Genomic DNA, 21,936 nt, shown 5'->3' with positions numbered 1-21,936 from the left:
AGTGGCGGACCAAAGGATCAGACGCCGAAACGGGGGCTCGTGACACGGTGTCCGCCACCACGTTTGAACTCCCTTTCCGGTAGCGCATAACAAGGTACCGCTGCCATGCCAACGCCCAGCGCGCGAGGCGGCCCGATGGCTCGCACAAGTGCTTAAGCCGGATTGTACGTCTCCACAGGGCAAAAAGGACCAACGGTCAGGTGGTCCGCTCAATGCGCGACCGACCCAATGGGGCCAGTAAACGGCAAAGAGAAGAGCTGGGTTGCCGCTTCGTCAGGCGTATGAGGCTTCACATGGCCGGTAGACGGATCGACGGTGGAGCTGGGTGGCTCACGCACGTCGAAAATGTCGCTCGGATGTGCGTGAGACAAGCGGTAGTCGGAAAACGCGGCGACTTTGCCGGTTGAGCGGGGTGGCTCGCACTCGACATTGCTTCCCAGCTGCGCTCGGGACAAGGAGAGGCCAGCAAGCAATTTTGCACCAACAGCGAGGCAGGGAGGCTCAGCTGCGGCGCATGGGACACCGAACTGCACTTGGGACAAAGGAAGGCCAGCGAGCGAGCTCACGCCTACGGCGGAGCGGGAAGGCTGCACCGTGGCGTATTCGTCCGAGAAAGGTGCTCGGGACAAAGGTAGGCCAGCGAGCGTATGCATGCGAGCATCTAAGCGGGGTGGCTCCGATGTGGCACGTTGGGCTGTAAACTGCGCTCGGGACAAAGGCCAGCGAGCGAGTTTGTGCCAGCACCTAAGCAGGGTGGCTCCGGTGCGACACATGGCGCAGTGAACGACGCTCGGGACAAAGGGAGGCCGGCGAGCGTATTCGTGTCAGCATCTAAGCAGGGTGGCTCCGATGCGGCACATGACGCTGCGTAACAACGCTCGGGACGAAGGGAAGCCGGCGAGCGTATTCGTGTCAGCATGTAAGCAGGGTGGCTCCGATGCGGCACACGACGCGGCAAACAACGCTCAGGACAAAGGGAGGCCGGCGAGTGTATTCGTGCCGGCATCTAAGCAGGGTGGCTCCAATGTGGCACATGGCGCGGCGAACGACGCTCGGGACAAAGGGAGGTCGGCGAGCGTATTCAATCCCGAGGGGGGGGGGGGAGAAGCATGGTTTGCGCGGGAAAGTAGGTCCGGCGCGCTCGCCATGTCCACCATGTTGCCGTTACGGCGGCGGTTCCCGGAGATCGAGCTAAGCGCCATGCGCGAGCTGGGGGACGAGGCGCGGGCAGGCATCTCGATCCCCACACACGAGAGAATGCATGCATTTCACGTCGCTGTTACAGCATTTTTTGTACATTGCGGCCGATGCCTAACCCAACGCGCATGCCCGGCCGATCGCGAAACACTCATCTTGCAAAAGATGCACCGTCGCAATGAAGCGGTGTGAATTATCATAATTTCACTGCATATTTATGACAAAGTCGGCAAGCGGAATTTTTATTTCCAGAAGTTGGTCAGCCTGGATTTCTTACGCTTCTTAGCAAGCAAGGGCGTTACGCGAGTCTCACATTCTGTTAAAAGAGCCATCGCAGTGTCATTGTCATGGCCTCTGATAACTTTTCTGATGATGGTCAAAAGGATCCATTACTTTCAAAGCAGTCGCTGGAGTCAGTGTGTCTAGCAGGTTGTCATTTTCCCCAGACGACAAGACGTTGGCATCGTGTTGACAGCAGTGGCTGCGGAACGGCTGCGCTGGCGCCGTATCTTGAAAGCAATCTGCGACGTGCACAAAGTGTGCGGGCAATGCGGGCCTCATCTTCAAAGTGATCTGCGATGTGGACAAGTGCAACTAGGGCCGGTAGAGTCGTGCGCGCTGTGCTTTCGACGTTTAGTTCGCATTGAAGTGAGCACACAGAGGGCATTTGACGTAATAGTTTAGCGGAAACTTGCTAGGTGGAGGGAACTAATTAAACGGAACATTTTTTTCCATTTAATTTTCCACGAATTTTTCTTCAACTGTGAGGCTTTTCTTTCGAGGAACCCGTATGGGTTTCCTTTGTAGCAATTGCTACATTTGGGTGGATGTCTCATTTTTCATTTAACAAAGAGGGCAATTTGCTCGCTGCTATTGCCGTGCCTCCTCACTCCAGCTTGTTGACACTGAGTTTCCGCGGTCATCGAGCGAGATTTTTTCATGTTTACCTGTGCGTGCGTGACACTGTGCTTGGTAGTTTAGTTAGTAAGCTAATGTTTACTAGTTTACACGGCCGATAAAACTACTATCCTTAGTTCGTATAGCTGTCTACTAATCTGCTATCGCAATTGATGCTTCGCCTTTCGGGCGAAACTGCGAAATTTCTTCCTTCCACTTTCTGCCTCGGCGATCATATGTGCCTTCACCTTGAGAGAGAGAAATTTACGCGTCTTCGTTGGCGTAGCCATTTCAACCGGACACACACCACAGAAAACGGCAGCGATTGTGGTGATCCTGTGCAGTCTTTCACAGGCGCGTGATGACCACGTGTGGCTATAGATTGCAGTGGCTTAAATTGGTACGTTGAATTTGATTTCATTCGCGAAAACCTCGTTCAAGCGGACATACGATCGTCACAGCTTTGGACTACTTGGCAATTTGACTACAATTTGACTATTTGGCAGTTCAAATTTCAATTCAGTCCCAGTTTCGTTCTCAAAAAGTTTGTTGAATCGGAAATACCGAATAAAACTCCTTCGTTATGAAGAGACTTTTCTTGTATTACTTTCTATGGGCAGCTGACAGGGAATCGGAAAATATTCGTTGTGGCAGAAATTTTGTTGTAGCAGCGTTCATTGTAGGGGGATTCGACTGTAGCACGTACGAACGAATCGGCAGGATGCGATCAAAGTTATAGAGTAGCTCTAAGTATTATGTTCCCCCCTTCAACGACGTAAGTAATACAGTCACGGTGATTGTGTACATGCGGATTCACCCGGGGCGTTGTGTTGGCCCAGACGACGGGGTGGTTGCCGAGGGCATGGTGGAGGACGAACTGCAGAGCCCTTTGTCGACGCTGTCTGCCACACCAAGCTGGGTTGTCTCAACCTGCACGGTCGACGAACAGGTCGGAGCTGCGTTCTCCGGGAGACGTCAGTAGTGCCAGTTGTGGATCAGCCTTTAGCAACGGTTGGCAGAGTTCAGATTGTAAGGCTGGCCCGGGTCCTCGCGCCTGACCAGCCAGTCACCTTCATCAACCAAGCACAGCTCGACCGTGGACCGTCGTCCGTGAACATCCCTGGAACAGTCTGGTTTCTTGGGAACAGCAGGGCTGTCTCCTGGCTCTGTCTAGGGACGCGCTGCCACCGCTTCACTAACTGGCACCGCCTCCTTGTCTTCAGCCTTCCGAGCCGCGCAGCACACTCTCTCCTCCGCGTGTGCTTCGTGCTTGCCTCTTCCTTTACTTCTCCCTTTTCAGTTCGCCGCCACCTGTCTTTTTTTCTAGGCTTTGCTTGTTGTTCGTTGTTTCCGGGCTGTTGCTTTTTCCTTCGTGTTGCGTGTTCCTTCATGCTTGTTCCATCTCACAAGAGTACCAACCACTCCTAGCGAGCCTCAGAGCTGCGTCAGCCGTCGCCTCGCATAATCTAGCGCGAGGCTGTGTGGATGCTCAGTTCGCATAAGGGGGGAGCACTGTGATCACTACGCATGCAAGAATACACATTATTGACCTAAGTTAAAGAAAACAGTTTGCCTCCTATGACACCTGGCACTGCACGAACTCCTTGTCCCGGGGCGGCACAGGAATCGATGGGGCTTCCATGCCAAGAGCAAAATATAAAACAAAAAAGGGCACTGCTAGCACGTCGCTGCGGGAGGATGGCTTCCCGCGACACCCCGCTAGGGAAAAGTGTCCTTGTGGCTGTGCAGCATGCTCTCCCGATAACCGATGGGCCCCCTCGTGAGAGCTAGGGCAATCTCCGTCGGCTTGGGTCTCCGATACATTCTGCTTAAGGCTCGGCTCATTCACACCGGCGACTGACAGCGGTTGACAGCGACTGACCAAGTTGGTCGCAAATGGTCGCTTTTACCATTTTGGGCCAGTCGCTCGCTGCTGAATTTTTCAGTCGCACGACCGTGGTCGCAAAGCTGCTAAACCAATCAGCGCTGCGCCGAAGGTGATGTTATGTGTTTTTATCTGGTGGTCGTCCACGCCAAATGCAATGTCCGCGCCACCATATGCAGACTTCAGGCCGGTAATTGGTGTCTTGTCTTGTGATGCTGTGACGCAGCAGTTGCAGCAACGTGTCGAATGTACGTGGTCGCATTCGCTGGAAGCTTAACAGCAGGAAAAGAAAGCGCAACACAAACCCTTTTTCCAGCGGCCATTTGTTGGATGAGCACACCGCCCAAAGGGGAACAGCGGGTGATCAGCTTCGCTTTAATATTATGCACCGAATCTCACCGCAATGGGAGCTAGAAATTACAAGTTGCTCTCGATAATACTCGTTGTCATGCGCCCAAAGTTCGTGCTGGAGGCAGCTTGCGTGGCCGGCCACCTCACGCGAGCGGAGGCATGGGCGCACCCACCAGTGTTGCGTTTCTTTGGAGGCTTCCTGCGCTGCCACAACTGACACCACGGCAGAGCACATCAGCACAGGGACGACATCTTCCTGTTCGCTCGAATCAAAATCCATGGCTGTTGCTGGAACACGAAACCAATTTGCACAGTGCCAGCGAAGTGTGCGCGAACTGCGTACATTCCTAGAGTTCTCGCTGAGAACGATAATTTCCGGGATTGCAACTTGCGGGTCGGGTTCAGCCGGGCTTGCCGGTGTGAACGTCGGTCGCTTTTTGGTAGCGAGTCACAAATGTTCGCGCGACCTCCTCAAGTTGCCGGTGTGAATGAGCCTTTAGTGTAGCTAGCACTAGGCACCACTCTTCAGCTTAGCGTTTGAAAAAGGAGCAACACAAGTTATGTACTTTCTGTAGGTGCAAGAGACTGCAGACGAGCTCAAGTCCAAATGATGCACAAACAAAGGGGCCGGCGGATGAGAGAAAAAAAATGTGTACATACCCAGCAATACCCCGAAGAGGTCTCCTCGCGCTCACTCTGCCAGTCACATTGTTGCGGCTGGCAGCATGAGCGCCACTGCCACAAATCGGTCTGTGCAAAGTCCACCCCTGACACCCTTTGTGAGTGGAAAGGGAGAGATGTAGGGACGACAAAACACTGTATTTGCACAATAGTAAGTCAACTCAAATTTGCATACTCGTGAGTGCATTCCATAATGAAAACTTATTCATCGCTGGCATGGTCACTGAACTACTTGTCTTCACTTGTGTCATCGTCCTCACTATTGCTGCCATCGTCATCGCTGCTGCAATCCCACACCACGTCATCGTCCAACGAAATTCAGCACTTTGCAAACGACCGCACCTTGACATCTTGTGGAACAGCCACCTATGCTGAAAGAACCCAACCACACACAGCCGTCAGGGAGGCTCTTTTGACAGGTCCAGTCGGATGAAGTTCACGGTCTTCTGCAACCAGCTGCTCGGTGTGCTCATGATAGAGCAGGTCCTTAAAAGGCTTGTTCACATCAACACAAAGTAGCTGCAGCTGCCCCATCAAGCCGCCGGCAATTACGAGCATGTCTGTACGTTCTCTCCGCAGCTCCGCTTTCACCTTGGCTGTGACGTGGCCTCGAAAGAAGTTCAGCATAAGGAGGTTGGGAACATAATCTTTGAGGGACGCCCCCATCCTCGAGAGCCACACCAGCGGTACCATTCGACCACCATGTCATTCGTAATGTTGCCCTTCTCTTTGACTCTCACAACTACACTTTTGGGGAACGCTTCCAATGGCATTTTCTTTTGCTTGAAGACAATGTATGGGCAGAGTTTGGCACCATCCGCCAAGCATGAGAGGATAACAGTAAACAGAAGCTTTTCATTTCCGGTAGTGAGGAGTTTCACCTCACAAGTGCCCTTCACACTCACCGTCATGTTACTTGTCATGTCAAAATAGACGGGAGTCTGGTTGGCATTGCTGATCTGGCCAAGCAAGTATTGCTGTGAGTCACACAGCTTCAGAAAGTGCCTCTGGAAGGCGAGGTCTTTCTCCTCATATGCGCAGGCAGTTCCTGGCACACGCTGGTACGCCAACACACAGAGAAGCCAGCCCTCTTCATAAACTTCGATGCTCAAGCCCCGCTGGCCTTGAAATTTGTCCTGGCTATTATGTGAGCGGAGGAAGCGGGCAGAAAGGGTGGAAAACATTTAATTGGCAGAATTACAAACTGCGTTCATTGTCTGAGGCTGAAAAAACTCTGGCTCCCCGCTCTTCTCGGGAAAATGTCCGACGGCTCTCAGGGTTGCTTGACTTAGTTTCCGAGTACAGCTATGTTTAGAGCTGAAGCTCACATCCCACCCCACTTAGAAGTCCAAGTCCACTTGGAAAAGAAAAGTTAGTCTTGCATTGACAGGTCATAGTCTTGTAGATGTTGGGGTTGTGTGCGATGACGCAGGGGTCGTCGACTTGGAAGGTGGGCCGAGGCTTCATCTACGGGTGAAGGTGAGGTATGTGCGTCTATAAGTTCAGCGAGGCGTGAACAGGGACGTGGTCCTCGGGCAGCGACTCGGCGGAGTCTGGAGTAGAGGGTTCATCTCCCTCAGTCGGCTGGGCCAGGATTGGGTCAAAGTATGGTAGACGGTATCTCTTCATCTGGCTTACATGAACAACTCGAGTGTGTTGTCTAGACGTTGTGGAGTTGGTTACCTGTCGAACGTCGTATGTGACTGGAGTTCGCTTGTGTGTGACTTGGTATAAGCCTTTGAACTTGGGAGCAAGCTTTTCAGATCCCTGTAGGATAGGCTTTTGTCGTCGTACCCATACAAAGTCACCATTGTCAAATGATGCATCTCAGTGGGTCCTGTCATATATTGTTTTCCGAGTTTCTTGCGCTTGTTCAGAGTTACTGACTGCTTCGCTTTGACCGTCGGGCAGTGTCAGGAGCTTTTCGCTGAAGTTAGAGGCTTGATGTGGGCAGACTTTTTGATGTGGCAGCTTTGGTATGAACCCAAACAAACGTTCGAAGGGGGAAAAGCCAGCGCTTTGATGTTGGGTTGTATTGACAGCGAAAGCGGCTTCTTCCAGTTTCGTGACCCAAAGTGACTGATCACCATTGCATAGTTTCCAAAGTACCATCACAAGTGTTCCATTGGCACGCTCAACAAGTCCGTTGCTGGCTGCACGGTATGCTACTGAAAAATGCATGTCACACCATGCATGCGCATGAAATTCTTGAAGTGGTGAGACTCAAATGACTTAGCATGATCGGAGAGACAGTCGTCAGGGGCTCCGAATCTGTAGAACAATGAATGCAAGTGCTTCAGCACATCTTTGGTTGAGGTTGTGGGCACTGCTGCTGGGACGATGTATGTGGTTGTGAAGTCAGTGACGTTGAGGATGTACTTCTCTTCTGTTCCTGGCATTGTGATGTGGTCAAGAGCTATGGCACTGAAGGGAATCTCAGTAGTAGGCATGTAACACATTGTGCCAACTGAACATGTGGTAGGCCGGTTGTACACCTGGCAAACTTGACAAGCCTTGACATACTCTTTCGTAGTAGCAGCCATCTTCGGCCACCAATAGCAGTCTTTGATCTTTGGGAGGGTGCGTGACACATCCATGTGTCCATTGGCATCATGAGCAAGTTCAAGGACTTGCTGTTGCATCTTGGCTGGGACAACAATTGTGTGCAGGTCTGGACTCACAACCCTGCAGAGGTTATCATTGACCATAACAAAGTTCTGGTTCTCCTGTCCTGACAGAAGAGCTTTGCACGGATGGCCTTGCATGTTTCATCTTCAGCTTGCATTGTGATGAGGGTGTGGACTTTGAGACACTGTGGCACATGAGTAACGTGAAAGCATGTCAGCCACATGATTTTGGCGTCCTGGTCGATGTTCAACAGAGAAGTCAAACTCTGCTAGGTCGAGTAGCATTCCTGTGAAGCGTCGAGACGGTTTAAAGTTTGTCGTCAAGCAGGCGACTGACCAGTTGTCTGTCAGAAGATGGAACCGTCGTCCGAGTAGGTAATGACGAAACTTAACTGTAATAGCCCAATGCACGGCCAAAGCTTCCCAAATGTTGCTGTGTAGTTTGCGCTCAGGTTCTGTGAGCAATCGGCTGGCATACTCGATCACAGTCCCTTTGCCGTCTTTCTTTTGGGTGAGCACTGCCCCAAGGGCTGTAGCAGATGCGTCTGTGGCAACTGTTGTAGGTGCATCAGCTTCAAAATGGTCCAGTATTGGTGCTGATGTTAGTGCAGAGCGAATAGTGTCGAAGGCTCGTTGGCACTCAGGTGTCCACTCAAACACAACAGACCAAATGGCGGCTTGGAGAGGCGCAGCAATCTTCGAAAAGTCACGTATGAAGCGTCTGTAGAAATTGGCTGTTTGGAGCCAAGAAAGCACCTGTTTTGATGTTTTTTGCACCGGTATTCGCAGGAGTGCTTCATTCTTTGAGGGGTCTAGTTGCTTGCCTTGTTCTGAGATCAGAAATCTGAGAAACTTCACCAAAGAAACAGCAAACCTGCACTTCTTCAGGGAAACCTTGAAGCCGGCCCGCTGCAGGAGAGTTAGTCTCCTCCAGAAGACCTATGAACTCCGACAAGGTGTTGGCGAAGATGACGATGTCGTCCAGGTATGTGCGTACACCTGATCTGGACTGTCGAGGCTTTAGCTGAGAAAATATTTTGTGCATCGTCTTTTGAAAGGTGGATGGTGCATTCTTCAACCCGAAAGGCATTCGCGTCCATTTGAAAGTACCCTGGTGCGTGATGAATGTGGATTTCTCCTGGTCTTCCTCTTTCACTCTGATTTGCCAGTATGCACAGCACAAATCCAAGACCGCAAACAGGGAGCTGCCAGCAAAGTCATAAAGAATGTCGTCAGCCCGGGGAAGTGGCTGCCGGACATTCACTTTCATATGGTTCAGAGGTATATAATTCACGCATAGCCTCTTTTTGTTGTTTTGCGCCACTACCACTGCTGGGAAGCCCCATGGGCCATAGGATGGTCAGATGATGTCACTCTCAAGCAGAGTCGCTGTCTGACGCTCGAGAAATTGCCTATCACTGGCTGTGTAACGGTGCGGCTGTCGACCGTAGGGCTTGGCGTCAGGCACCAGCTTGATCTCGTGTTCGATGCCTTCATAGAGACCGATGTCTTCAAGGCTTGTGCTGAAAAGACCAGCATGACGTTGTACAATGCGCTTCACGGCTGCTTGTTCTTGGGGATTGAGCTGAGCTCCAAGGCAGATGTCATTCAGGGAATCGTCAGGGACGTTAACAAGTGGGTCTGAAGGCAACGGGCTGGAAGAGCTTGTCTGGAGTGGGCTTGTGGGGCATGTTGTTTCCAGTTGAACTAGGGCCGCCTTGTTGAGCTGGCTCCACAAGGGTTCATTCTCGTCTGGCTCGTACTCCAATTGAAGTGGCTCTGCCGTGGGCTGCGAGGGATCAAAATGTGACAATGCAGATGTCAAAATTACTGCATTTGACATTCTTGGCAATAGCTCCTCTTTGCACTGCACAACAACGTTGGTAGATGGCTGGCAGATCACAGGCAGCTTCGGAGGTTTGAACTGGAGTTCAGCTTGAGCTGCGTAAAACCAATCCTCTCCTAGAATGAGGGGAAGGGCGTTCCATTGAAGGATGGCTGCTTCGACAACTGCAGATAGAGGTCCAATAGTGATCCTCAAAAAGACAGATCCTTCTGGCATGACGGAGCTTCCGCCGCCGACAAGCAAAGGTGGCTTGGTCCACGGTTCGATGTTGAGGTTTGATGCTAAGCTTGCTGCAAGAATGGTGACGTTTGAACCGCTGTCTGGGAAAGCACTGATCTCTCCCAGTCCTTGGACTTGAGCAGTAGCAACAGCACATCTGAACTTGGATCCATACAGGGTGTCATCAACACGGCCAACACAGGCTGTTGGTGCTTTGGGGACTGTCGGCTTGTTGTAACTAGAAGGTTGCTTTGGTGTAGTACATTTACTTGCTAGGTGACCCTTCTCTTGACAGTTGTAGCACACTGCATCTTTAAAGTCTTGTCCTCTTCTGTATGCTGGGGCACCATACTTAGCTGAAATGGCTTCGTACCTCGACTCTTGGTCCGCAGGTGGTAGGCTGTTAATACGAGGAGGCTGTGTCATGCGTGTGGTGTGCTGGAACGTAGATGGTCGAGCAGTCTGTGAGGAGTTCACAGTACTGTCAGTTCTGGCAGTAGCACTCTGGAGCTGGGGGTGTCCCGGCTGTCTTGCGATTTGCTCTGCTGGCTGTGGAGATCGGATCAGGCGGGCGTGGTCCAATGCTCTATCCACTTCGGATACAATGCTGAGGAAGTCGTCCATGGTACGGGGTCGCTGAACAGCGATGGATGTGGCTACCTGGTCGTCACGAATGCCTTAAACGAGGTATTCGATGCGTTCCTTGTTAGTAATGGGAACTGGATAACCTGAAGTGATCTTGAGCTTTGCAAAGGTATACTGCTGCAGGCTCTCTCCAGCTTTTTGTGTGAGGGCTGTGACTTTTAGTTGCCACTGTATCATGGAAAGTTGCTCGCCGAATTGTTGTTGGAGTCCGGCCTTCCAGATGGTCCATGTGGTAAGCTGTCGCCCTGTTGAGGCATGCCAGTCTGCTGCGACTCCACGTAGCTTTCCTTGCGCGATGGCGAGGAGAGTTGGGTCTTCCTATCGTGCAAGTCGTTGAATGCACTCGAGCTCTTCGATCCAGTGCTTGAAAGTAGGGGTGCCACTTCCGTTAAAGGTAGGCAGTGAAGCTGAGAGGTCTGTTAGTTGTGTCACATGCACTGGGTTCGCGTGACTTGCTATCGTGGTCATCATAATGGCCATGTTCTGGTGAAGAAAAGCTGCCATGCGCTGCATGTTCTCTGCTGGGTCTGACGTGAAGGCTGGCATGGCTGGGAATGACGTCGTAGGCACTGGCATGGTCGGGAACAACGTTGAAATTGCCGGCACGCATGGCGCGGGTTCATGACTTCAGCCGACCAAGAGAACAGGCTGGCTTCAGGAAGGGATATTCTACGATGGATCATATCCATGTCATCAATCAGGTAATCGAGAAATCTGCGGAGTACAATCAACCTCTCTATATGGCTTTCATAGATTATGAAAAGTCATTTGATTCAGTAGAGATACCAGCAGTCATAGAGGCATTGCGTAATCAAGGAGTACAGGAGGCATACGTGAATATCTTAGCAAATATCTACAAGGATTCCACAGCTACCTTGGTTCTCCACAAGAAAAGTAGAAAGTTACCTGTCAAGAAAGGGCTCAGGCAAGGAGGCACAAACTCTCCAATGCTATTCACTGCATGCTTAGAAGAAGTATTCAAGCTCTTAGACTGGGAAGGCTTACGAGTGAGGATCAACAGCGAATATCTCGGCAACCTTCGGTTTGCAGATGACATTGTCCTATTCAGCAACAATGGAGATGAATTACAACATATGATTGAGGACCTTAATCGAGAAAGTGTAAGAATTGGGTTGAAGATGAATATGCAGAAGACAAAGATAATGTTCAATAGCCTGGGAAGGGAACAAGAATTCAGGATCGCCAGTCAGCCTCTAGAGTCTGTAAAGGAGTACGTTTATCTAGGTCAGTTACTGACAGGGGACCCTCATCATGAGAAAGAAATTTACAGAAGAATAAAATTTGGTTGGAGTGCATACGGCAGACATTGCCAAATCCTGACTAGGAGCTTACCACTGTCGTTGAAAATGAAAGTGTACAATCATTGCATTCTACCAGTGCTAACATATGGGGCAGAAACTTGGAGGTTAACAAAGAAGCTCGAGAACAAGTTAAGGACCGCACAACGAGCGATGGAACGAAAAATCTTAGGAGTAACGTTAAGAGACAGGAAGAGAGCGGTGTGGATCAGAGAACAAACGGGGGTAGCCGATATTCTAGTTGACATTAAGCGGAAGAAATGGAGCTGGGCAGGCCATGTAATGCGTAGGATGGATAACAGGTGGACCATTAGGGTTACAGAATGGATACCAAGAGAAGGGAAGCGCAATCGAGGACGGCAGAAAGCCAGGTGGGATGATGAAGTTACGAAATTTGCAGGCACAAGTTGGACTATGATAGCGCAAGACAGGGGCAATTGGAGATCAGGGAGAGGCCTTCGTCCTGCAGTGGACATAAATATAGGCTGATGATGATGATGATGGCGCGGGTTCGTGGTTTGGCGGTGGGTCTTTCGCGGTATCAACCAAAAGTCGGTCGATTAGTTCCTCCTTGTTGCCGGTTGTGGAGAGGTTTCGGCGTTGCAGCTCAGTTTTAATCAACTGTGCATTCACGGTGGCGAGGTCTTCTGCGGTGGCAACACGCTAGTTGATGAACGACATCGTTGTTGACACGCCGGGCTGGGTAGGCTTAGGAATGGTTTGGCTTTCAACAGCGCTCAGTCGAGGGCACGGTGGCTTACTTGGCGGGCGAAGTGGCTGTGGCATGTTGCGGATGTCGACTGCGCCATGTGTGAGCGGAGGAAGCGGGCAGAAAGGGTGGAAAACGTTTAATTGGCAGAATTACAAACTGCATTCATTGTCTGAGGCTGAAAAAACTCCGGCTCCCCGCTCTTCTCTGGAAAACGTCCGACGGCTCTCGGGGTTGCTTGGACTTGGTTTCCGAGTACAGCTATGTTTAGAGCTGAAGCTCACAATTATACCCGCTTCCGAAGTGATGACCCAAGCTTGTTTCATGACCATGTTACACGTCACTGGCAGGGACCAATTGCACATTTCAGTGATGTTTGCTACAAGCTTGGCCTCCAGCTCCAAAAAGTGTCCCAACTTCAACCGCAGAAACCTTTTCGCTTGCTGTCACAGCTGAAAACTTTGCCTCGCTGCAGCTGCCACTCCCACACCACCCGTTCAGATTTGTCGAACTTGCGACCCGCCCCACAGTTTTTTTGTTTCTTCGGTGTAAAGAATGGCAGCCCTCTTGAACGCTGCCATGAAGGAGCGCTGAAGGATTAGTGGACCCGGAAAACTCATGACAATTGACGAAGCACGACAGTAACACGTGGCTGGCAGTCAAGTCAAACACATTAAATGAAGAGCTATAGAGAAAGAGAAACATGTGAGTGGTGTCGGCTCTTCCGTCATCTATCGATGCTCCCCAGAAGCACTGCCATTCCGAGAATCGGTGCCCTTGAGGAGGGTTAGTTAAGGTGTAAAAGCAAACCTGGGGAAGAGGGTAACTTGTAATTGTCCATAGCTCTCTTAATATGAGATGCTTCACTTAAATTGTGGTGCTAATATAGCAGGTGTACCCTACATGTCTACAAAATTTGTCCAAACTGTGTCAGGGACTCTTTAACAATATATCCGATATAACAGTAAGCAGCCAATGTACCGTCAACTTTTGCATGTGTTTTATGGTAAAATAAACCACTTATTACAATTAACCGCTGCGGCGGTATCGGTTATACAGTAGAACCCCGCTGATACGTTTTTTACTGGGCCGCAAAAAGAAATGTAAGATCCGGGAAATGTAGGAGCCGAGAAACAGGGAGAACTCAGAAATGAGAGTAGTGGTGATTTGTACACAATTTTATTTTAATTATTACGTTTGAAAAAAGTCGCAGTTTCGCCGAAAGCCGAAGCCCTTCTTTCTGCGGCCATACCAGCTAAGCAGTGGAGAAATATAACCTCCGTGCTCGCAGGGATGCCAACGGTCTCACTTTCCAGACGGTATCGTTTACAGGTGCTTGCAAGTTGAAATAGTTAAGGTGTCTGCCTCGAGCAAGACATTTGCGGTGTCCATGGCAGGAAATGTGAGCAACAAACAAATAAAAAGAAACATTACGCTTTATAGGCAACATGGAGCTTCCTCTTTGTCCATGGTGTTCTCAGCATCAGCATCACTTGTGCGCACCTCTCTATATATGGCGGTACATGGCGGCAGAATCTATGGAAGATAGTTACAGTGCGGGCTGACAGCCAACAGCGACATTTCAGCTCATACGATGCCAGTTGATAAAATGATGGGTTGATGGGGCGGAATGGTTAATTTTGTGGCTTTCACTATAACTACTTTTCAGAATGACGAACAATTTGCCGCAGTTCCCTGAAGTTCGTTATATTGAGATTTCACTGTGATGCGCTAGTATAATAAACAAAACGGTGTAACTTCTTTCTTATTTGTTCACATGTTCATTTGTCAATGAAGTACCCGTCGTGGTTGCTCAGTGGCTATGGTGTTGGGCTGCTGAGCGCGAGGTCGTGGGATCGAATCTCGGCCACGGAGGCCGCATTTCGATGGGGGCGAAATGCGAAAACACCTGTGTGCTTAGATTTAGGTGCACGTTAAACAACCCCAGGTCAGTAGCGCACCCAGGATCTCTGCCAGGGGGGGGTTGACAGTTTGCCAATACCATCTAAACAGCACTAATTTCGATTTCTTCACGGGAAATTGTAAAAAAAAATGCGCTTTTTACGAGTGTGCAGACGATTGCGCGCCTTACATCTTCGTTGCAGTACTCAAATGCGTAAGGAAAGAAAAGGGGTTAAACAAAAGGGGGGGGGGCTAAGTGGGCCTCAGGGGGGGGGGGTTACAACCCCCGAATCCCCCCCCCCCCCCCGTCGGTGCGCCACTGCCCCAGGTGGTCGAAATTATTCCGGAGTCCCCCACTACGGCGTGCCTCATAATCAGATCGTGGTTTTGGCACGTAAAACCTGATTATTTCATTTAAAAAATTTAATTTGACAACAAAGTGTCTAGATGAAACCTGACAGTAAAATCATTCACTAACAAAGAATTTCTGTACGGGTGGTGTCTTCACAATAACCCGAGAACTGGACCATTCTTCATTGTCTTATAGTCTAATTGGCTGGGCCGGGCCAGGCCAGGTCGGGTCCAAATCTTTCAAGCTTGGGCCAGGCTTGGGCAGGCCAGTGCATGGAACTTGCAGGTTCGGGCAAAGCCCTGGTCAGAAAATCCGTCCGTGCAGTGCTCTACTCTGTACCACTGAGCACGTCCTCACTGCTGCAGATGCTCCCGCAACTTCTTCGTAAAATGTTACCCGGTCTGCTTTGCACAGTGGCCATATGTACGCAAAAGTTATTGTGATAGAAAACTGGCTCATAAGCCCTGGTTTGTTGCACTTTGATGTATCGTAGTTTATAAAGCCTGCTTTTTTTGCCATTACAATTGTGGAACCTTCTGTGTGCTATGTCAGAGAGCCGTCAAACTCTGCTGCAGTGTGTCTCCTGTGCTACAAGGTAGAGGAGCAGCACATCTTACCGTGACATTTGCTTGCTAAGTGTGCCTTGTGCTAAGCTTATCTACAAAACTGAGTTACGATTTGGGACACAGTGAATGTAGGTGCCTTTTTCAGTCATTGAAATAAGGATAGAATGAAGCTTGAATGCACTAATAAAGACAACAAAGCTGTTTCTCCTTCCCAGTAAGAGCATAACTCAATGTGCTAGCTGTGGCTTGTGCAACCCAGCCTACTTTGTCACTTGATATTAATGGTGGTGCAGCACAGTCTGTTTGACTGCAGTGCAACAGACATATACAGATGTACTCTTAGATTGAATGTGTTTTGGCATTCCTGAGCTGCTGCTTCTCTAACTCCCTCACATGCTGCACCATCCTTTCCTTTCCTTCTCACTGCAACATAAACAGTGAGCCCTATGTGTAGCAGTAGCAGAGACTGTCAAGACATTCAGCATTTCAGTATACTCTCTTCTAACTGAAAGGCCCTGGAAACCTGTCTTTATCAGAAGCTCATCTTAGCAAGTGTGGTTAGCTTCTATGATAAACTTCACAGATTCCCAAAGTGTCGAGCTGCTCAGGAGATTTGGTTTAAGGGAATTGATCTCAAGGGGAATATACTTTAATGTCAAGATGAAAAAAACAAGGTTTCCTAGTGCACAGAAATGTAATGGGCAAAGGAGGCAGCCAATTTAACCTAATCTGCTGACTGCAGGTCTTCATTTCTTCTTTAATTTTTTCTTGCGCTAAGTACCATAGGAAGCGACAGGCATGAAACGAACACTGAATATGAAGAGGACACGGTGACACACGGAAGCTTACACGCGGAAGCTTCTCGCTTCCGGAAGCAAGAAAAAATGGATGCACACCAACTAGCCCAATTCATAGTTCTTCTAAATGACTGCAGGTGGCTGAGACACGCAACATGAGCCTGGAGCAGCTGCTGGAGCAGTCGTCACGCCCCATCGACTGGCTGCGCATTGCAAAGGCGGACATGCGCGCCCACCGGACGGCATTTGGTTGCGAGATGAGGTGGCGCCACCTGCTTGATGTGCGCCTAAACCAGAGCCCCTGGACAGAAGCGGAGGACGAGCGCCTGCGAGCCCTGGCCACTAAATGGGGCGAGCGCAACTGGGACCAGGTGGGTCTTCATACAAGGACCCCGTGTCGTTGAAAATGCGGCGTCGGCGTCCATGGGGGAGAAAATCATCCCCAACCATCCCGACCCCCGACCACACAGGCGTTCCATGTGGCGCAAGGTGTTAGTGAACAAAAATTGAATTTCTCACAGTGAAATCCGCCAGAAAAATGGTAAAGTACAGCTTAACCACAACCTACAGACGTGGCATCGGATTGTACTTTGAATGTACGAGAAGAAATAATTCTGTTACGAGGAAACTCGAACACAAACCCGTTTTCCAGCATTTACATCAGCGCACTCAGGTAATGTACTTGCGAAAATCATATCCAGATGGTGTTCGCATCTTCGGCAGGTCAAATTGGGACTTCGCCTTCCGAATGCATTTTGGACACGTGCCCCCATCGGGGCAATAGCAAACAGTTACTAAAATAATAAAAAAGGTGCTAGGGCCTTCACATTTTAACATAAGACGACTTATATTGCCCCTGGAAAAATGTCTTCCCAGCAATGCATTTCTGTTTAAAAGTGAAGCCGACTTTAAGGAGATCGGTGTAAGCTTGCTCTTTGTAAGCTGGCTTTCTCACGTTCTGTGTTGCAGTGAAGCCTACTCAAAGAAAAAATGCGATGCGAACGGGGCCCGATAACACTGCCGTGTTCCACTTTTAAAGGTGAAGCTTAAGCGTACTCCAATTTTTTTAAGCATTGCGTCAATGCCAGGGCAATGAGTGTGCCTCACTTTCTCACCACTTGCAAGCGTGTTGCTGTGATTTCCTGATTATTGGGCATGAGGGCCGCCACTGGAAGCGCCGGTGCTGCAATCATTGGATCACATGACATCGCTTCACTGTAGCAATGCGGCGGGAGCATGCATGGGGATGTTATCCTACAATGTAAGAAGTTTATTTTGTTTTTATTGTTCATAATAGTTGCACGCCCCTTCTTGTCACTGAATAGTACTGAATGCTGTATTACAACAGAATAGCAACTAAATCATTTTTAAGCTCATAACGGAATATAGATCCAGTCAAGGCCACAATTTGTTCTTGTTTTGATTGGATGATTCGTTCAGAATGGAGCGACAAGATCCCTCCACAAAATTCCTTAATCTTTAACTTAACCCCATAATTTTTCATCAGCTGCCAAGTAAAGACAGTCTTGACTACTACTTAAACAAGCAGAGGATAAAATTATCTAAATATTACAATAAAAGAAAACAAGAATACTACCATCCTGCTCTCATACTCTCATCCCCGTGGCAATATTGTCATGGGACAGTTATCCAAGCACACGCACGAGGACGCAGTGAAAGGAAGACGATAAAGACACGCCTCGGCTCGTGTGTGAATTTTGCGATATCGTACACATGTGCTACTGTAAATACATATTTCTCCTCACCTTCCTTGTTACATTTTGGTGGAGGCGTGGGGTAACGCCATGGCACATGGAACTCCGCAGTGGATTCCTCGTGCAACCCAAGGCAATTGGGACGCATACTGAACTACTGAATACAGTAAGAGCTCGTTAAGGCGGGAGGAGGGGATGAAAAATAACATTTTTGTTTCTTGGCAGAAAGGGCTGAAATTTGGCACACACACTGTGCAATAGAGAGCCAAATCTAAAATTTCGTTAAGATATCTTCATTAGTTTTTGTTTTATAAGAATTTACAAAAGTTTACAAGTTCCTTGCTCGTGGAAAGCCTGGCACAGTAACGAAACATGCCAGGGAGCTGCCTTTAGTTTTAATCTATGCTCAAAAGAGCACTACAGGGTACAACAGTTCCAAAATTTTTTAACCCGTTTATTTTTTTTTTACATAGAACATCATGTTCACCTTCACTAATTGTACCAGAACTTGTAACTCACAAATTACCATGTAGAAAAAAAAAGTAAGCCATCAACAAGATATTGAAGACTGTCATACCCTGAAGCACACTTCAGGGAATACATAAAAACAAACGGGATCAAAATCAGTCGAGCCATTGTTGTGCTATGCTTTCCACGAGCGTGGTGACTGACAAAAAAAAAATTGAGAAAACGGGTTGTAATGTTTTGCAAGCAGTGCAGATTTATTAGAACACATCAGGGCTGTAATATTTGGCATCATTGCTGTCAGGCAACTTCTTGCACCTTTGCCTCTTCGTTTGGTGGGCGTTTAAAATTTCATAGCCTGGCTGGTCCATCAAATTGAGCTGCCGTTCAGTTGGGAACACCGCGTGAAGGGAGTCGCAAACGCTGCAAGCTCGCGCTTCTGCCGTCGCCGCTTACACGAAACGCAGCTCGAGGCACGTCTGAATGGTGCGCCGTTCGGGCGACTATTTGTCCGGTGAATCTTTGGTTATCACACTGTAGCTCGTCGACGGTTGGGGCTCGCTCGGAGGCGGCGTGTCCGTGTCGCACGATGCAACAGAAACCGAGTACACCGTCTTTGCCGGCGATGGTGACCTTCGACTCGCGTCGATACGATCTCTGCTGATTCCCGTGGCCGTACGCCGAGGCACGGTAGCCTCCTTTGGCGCGTCTTCCGCCGACTGCGTTACCAGTGCCGATGACGAAGGGGGATTGTCGGTTTTGCAGCTCGAGTCACACGGTGCAAGATAGCGCGGCACGTAATCCACGGCCCAAGGTAGGGCGGCACTTTCAGTTGGGTGCTCCTCCGCGTCTCCCACTAATTGCCGTATTTTTCTCACTGTAGGAGGCTCGCGCTTCCGTATTCCGAAGGCGTGCTTCGTCCAAAATTTCTTCTCGAACGAGCGACGATCCATCACTAACCTGGGAGCTCTCAGAAATCCGAATTCTGCGTGTCAAGTGAAGACGCCGGCGTGGTTTGCGAAGTAGACAACTGCACCTTGCCCGCTGCCGCAGCAGTATCCAATGGGGAGACGCCTTTCAGCACGGCAGCCAATCGGAGGCTCGCTTTCATCGAAGGACCTGCGTGGCTACCTCCAGCAGACCCGCACTTCTTTTGTGTTTGTGCATTTGTTACAAGATGGCGACGACCGACGAATTGAGAAGCGGAACGGCGAAACTTTGAGCTTTCGAACGATACCAAGATGGTGGCGCTCGGTGGCGGGAAATACGAGATATGGCTCCGTGAACTGCGGTGATTTTGCGCAACTTAAAGCTGTTTTCTCGCCCTGCGCACTGACAAATTAATTTTTTTCGGGCTCTTTTCGTGCATGTTCAGCCAAACTATTTTGGTACAGCATAGATTAGGCGTTGCAAATACCGAAATGCGTGGTTTCCAAAAATCAATTTATTTCGCGATCTGATTCCCGCGTCCCCCCTTAATTCAAACTTAACAGGGACGCTTAGCTAGATTGAATTAAACCGAACTTGAACTAACGAAAGTCATTAAAAAACATCCAGAAATGAGACCCGGTTGCTAGAAAGCACTTGTAACTCGCAATATTTATCGACCAAAATAATCTGTGATGACTTTTTGCTTCTTTTCTTTGAAAGCGATGGTCATCAGTTCGTCTTCCAAAGCGCAAACGTGACGCATAGCTTCATCTTCACCCTCCTTGAAGTTGGAAAATAGGCGACCGACACCGAGCACCTCCGTTACAGTCGCAGACAGATTTTGCGGACTCGATGGGTATTCCGGACTTCATAAATGCACTGTTAGAGTTTCCATAGTACTAATGCAATTTGGGACTGATTTTTCGTACGAATTTAGGCCCCAAAGTTCGATTTTCTGGACTAAATCGCTCGTTCCGAGCCAGAAATGCGCCTGGAGTGTCCATATAATTGATATCACAATAAAGACAGATTGGAATAGTTTTACGTTATACCAACCCAGGGTTGACTGCGGCTCTCTGGGTCTCTGTGGTGACATATGGTGACCAAGAAATTACGTTAGCGCGTCAATTGGAACTCGTAATTTGAGAAAATTTTCGGCTATCCAGGAAAACAAATGCCGTGCCACCGCTCGACCCACTTTTGCATATTCTAGCACGCTATAGCTACAAAGCGTGCTTGTACTATACGCTTTATGTTGGCTTATTCTCTCTTTTGTCATGGTTTAGAAGTGTGCTGCCATATTCCATTAGTCCACCAAAATTCAGATTGGCCTGCTCTAAACTGCTCCAAGTTGCTCTAAAGTGCAATTTTGTCTGCTCCAAGACTCAATTTTACTTGCTCCAAAAATTGCTCCGAAATGACTTTGGGCAGTCCCACTCCTCTACTACTTATTGCTTTTTTTGTTTTGCCTATTTTATGTAGAATAATTCCACTCTTGTGAAGTGTTAGTTTTTGTAAAACTGGACTGTGAAACTCTTGCCATGTACGTGGGCCCTAAGGCACTTTCAAGTGGTTTGTTACAGCGTTTCGCCTTAGGGACCTTGGGAAGCTTAGGGACCTTACTGTCCTTGGAAATAAATAATGATTGATTGATTGATTGATTATATTTAAAAATTATGGGGTTTTAGATGCCAAAACCACAATCTGATTATGAGGCACGCCGTAGTGGGGGACTCCGGAAATTTGGACCACCTGGGGTTCTTTAACGTGCACCTAAATCTAAGTACACGGGTGTTTTCCCATTTCGCCCCCATTGAAATGCGGCCGCTGTGGCCGGGATTCGATCACACTACCTCGTGCTCAGCAGCCCAACACCATAACCACTGAGCAACCACGGCGGGTGATTGATTATATGTGCTGTCGGATCACTGAACTTGTGTTCCTAATTATAAGATGTGTTTGTGTCTTAAGAATAAATATCTTTTTTGTAGCGTAGGGTTGGCACGTGCATTGGCATTCATTCTATGTTATTGTAGTTTCCCGTTTCCTTTGAGGACAGATATTTTGCTTGTTCTTCAAGCAGCATGTTTGGCGAGTGTGTTTTTATGCATATAGTTTTCCATTAGCAGGTCTTGCCAAATGCAAACGGGGGGGGGGGGGGGGGGGGGGAATGGAAACAACTAAGCTTGCTGCTTGCCGCTGTTAACCAAAGTTTCAAGATGTACCAACTCACCCAAAAAGAAGTATTGATGACGCTGTAAACAAATAAAACATATTTGCCGTGCCTTGTTCTCTGATTTACATGAATTCTTACTAAAAAATATGCAGCGCAACATTCCGTTCATGTTTGCGTCTTCCTCGCTTAACAGAAAGCGGAGTAATTTGTGCAAGGTCTTTTTTTTGGTCAGACTTCGGGCTCCTAAAAAGTTTAATTTACCCATTCTATGTACAGTTGGGCCTCCGTATAACAAAGGTGGTAAAATTGGCAGTTTTCTTCATTGTATAGAAATTTTGTTACTGAAATTGGAACTTTTATTGCAAATTTTTCTCACGCAGAAGGGGCAACAAAATTTTCCGAATTATCGGGCAATTGGAAAAAGCAAACTTTAATGCGAAAGACGTTCTTTTGTTGAATTTGAGTCTTCAACGAAAGGTACAGTTTTATTCCGTGTCGGCGATATCTTCAAATGGGCGGTATGAAGTGAGGCCAACCACGCTTTCACATCCACTCCTCCCCCGCGGCTGATAGTGTGGCCCGCAATCGAACGACGCTATCATGAAAGCGCCGGCAGTGGGGAGCAAATGCTTCTACTGCCTCTCACTTCGATGCATC

The 21,936-nt window shown here is 48.9% G+C and overlaps 1 protein-coding gene across 1 annotated transcript in view; it reads left to right on the top strand.

Moving 5' to 3' along the window:
• LOC119438615 (snRNA-activating protein complex subunit 4) overlaps positions 1 to 21,936 on the top strand; it is a 121,452-nt gene that overhangs the window by 25,008 nt on the left and 74,508 nt on the right. The window contains 1 exon segment of the mRNA XM_049660627.1: positions 16,131 to 16,364. Coding sequence (XP_049516584.1) covers positions 16,131 to 16,364 — 234 coding nt within the window.

This window comes from Dermacentor silvarum, chromosome 1 (genome assembly GCF_013339745.2).
Source record: "Dermacentor silvarum isolate Dsil-2018 chromosome 1, BIME_Dsil_1.4, whole genome shotgun sequence".
NCBI classification, from domain to species: domain Eukaryota; kingdom Metazoa; phylum Arthropoda; class Arachnida; order Ixodida; family Ixodidae; genus Dermacentor; species Dermacentor silvarum.
The sequence above is the reverse complement of the archived record's forward strand: the minus strand, read 5'-3'. Positions and strand labels throughout refer to the sequence as shown.